The following is a 1,275-nucleotide window of genomic DNA, read 5'->3' on the forward strand; positions in this document are numbered from 1 at the left end:
TGAAGTGACCAAGAAGTTCATGAGGGACCCCATTCGGATTCTTGTCAAGAAGGAAGAACTGACCCTGGAGGGTATCCGCCAATTCTACATCAATGTGGAACGTGAGGTGGGGCCTAGTGCAGGAGGTAGGCCTGGTTAGAAGGTGTTGGGTATGGCCCCTGACTGACTTGCCCTTCCTGCCCCCAAACCTAGGAGTGGAAGCTGGACACACTGTGTGATTTGTACGAAACATTAACGATCACCCAGGCTGTCATCTTCATTAACACCCGAAGGAAGGTTGACTGGCTCACTGAAAAAATGCATGCCCGGGATTTCACCGTCTCTGCCATGGTGAGTTGCTCAGGTCAACATCTTTTTCTGGGTTTGGGGTCGCACTTAAATCTAGTGATGTGTGAATCCATGTACCTCCCTATCTGCTTAACTGTAGCATGGAGATATGGACCAAAAGGAACGAGACGTGATCATGAGGGAGTTCCGTTCTGGCTCCAGCAGAGTTCTCATCACTACTGACCTACTGGTAATTGAGGGAAACATAGTGGGCAGGGGAGGACCCAAGGTGATTCCCTCTCCAGAGGGCCCTTTTAGTGCCCTTCTCAGGAAAGTAGCAACTTGGAATACAATCTGGCATAGCCAAGGTCTTCTGGAGAGGGGGCACTTTGTCCTTTCTGCCTGCCATTGGCTGCCTACACACATACCAAAACTCCTTAATAAGTATCCTTTTCCCAGCCATATACTAATGTTGTCCTCTTTCTCTAGGCCAGAGGCATTGATGTACAACAAGTTTCTTTAGTCATAAACTATGACCTTCCCACCAACAGGGAAAATTACATTCACAGGCAAGTATAAATTTGAACTGCTCATCCAAGTACCTCATCTGTTCTTTCCTTCCTGGCCAGAAACTTGATTATTTTTTTTTTTGTTGTGTCCTTTCTCAACTTGAGGTGTGGTGTCTTTGTTGTCTTCCAGAATTGGACGTGGTGGGCGCTTTGGCCGTAAGGGTGTGGCTATTAACATGGTGACAGAAGAAGACAAGAGGACCCTTCGAGACATTGAGACCTTCTATAACACCTCCATTGAGGAAATGCCCCTCAATGTTGCTGACCTCATCTGAAAGGGGCCATCTGTCCTGCTATAGCCCTGGCCCAGGGTTTAAACCTGGAGGGCTGGAGCAGGAGGGGGGAGGGAAGGGAGCCAAGGGATGGACATCTTGTCTTTTTTTTTTTTTCCTCCCCCCCCCCTTTGAATAAATGTCACTTTTTGAGGCAAAAGAAAAAA

The 1,275-nt window shown here is 47.8% G+C and overlaps 1 protein-coding gene across 1 annotated transcript in view; it reads left to right on the forward strand.

Moving 5' to 3' along the window:
• The window catches only part of EIF4A1 (eukaryotic translation initiation factor 4A1), a 5,794-nt gene extending 4,683 nt beyond the window's left edge, over positions 1-1,111 (forward strand). Inside the window, exons 8-12 of the mRNA XM_006899176.1 lie at positions 6-106; positions 193-330; positions 428-517; positions 757-836; positions 967-1,111. Of these exons, the coding sequence (XP_006899238.1) occupies positions 6-106; positions 193-330; positions 428-517; positions 757-836; positions 967-1,111 (554 nt within the window). The remainder of the gene's footprint in view (positions 1-5; positions 107-192; positions 331-427; positions 518-756; positions 837-966) is intronic.
• The last annotated feature ends 164 nt before the right edge of the window (positions 1,112-1,275 follow it).

This window comes from Elephantulus edwardii, unplaced genomic scaffold, assembly GCF_000299155.1.
Source record: "Elephantulus edwardii isolate Elephantulus edwardi_28Jun2011 unplaced genomic scaffold, EleEdw1.0 scaffold00246, whole genome shotgun sequence".
In the NCBI taxonomy this organism is placed as follows: Eukaryota; Metazoa; Chordata; class Mammalia; order Macroscelidea; family Macroscelididae; genus Elephantulus; species Elephantulus edwardii.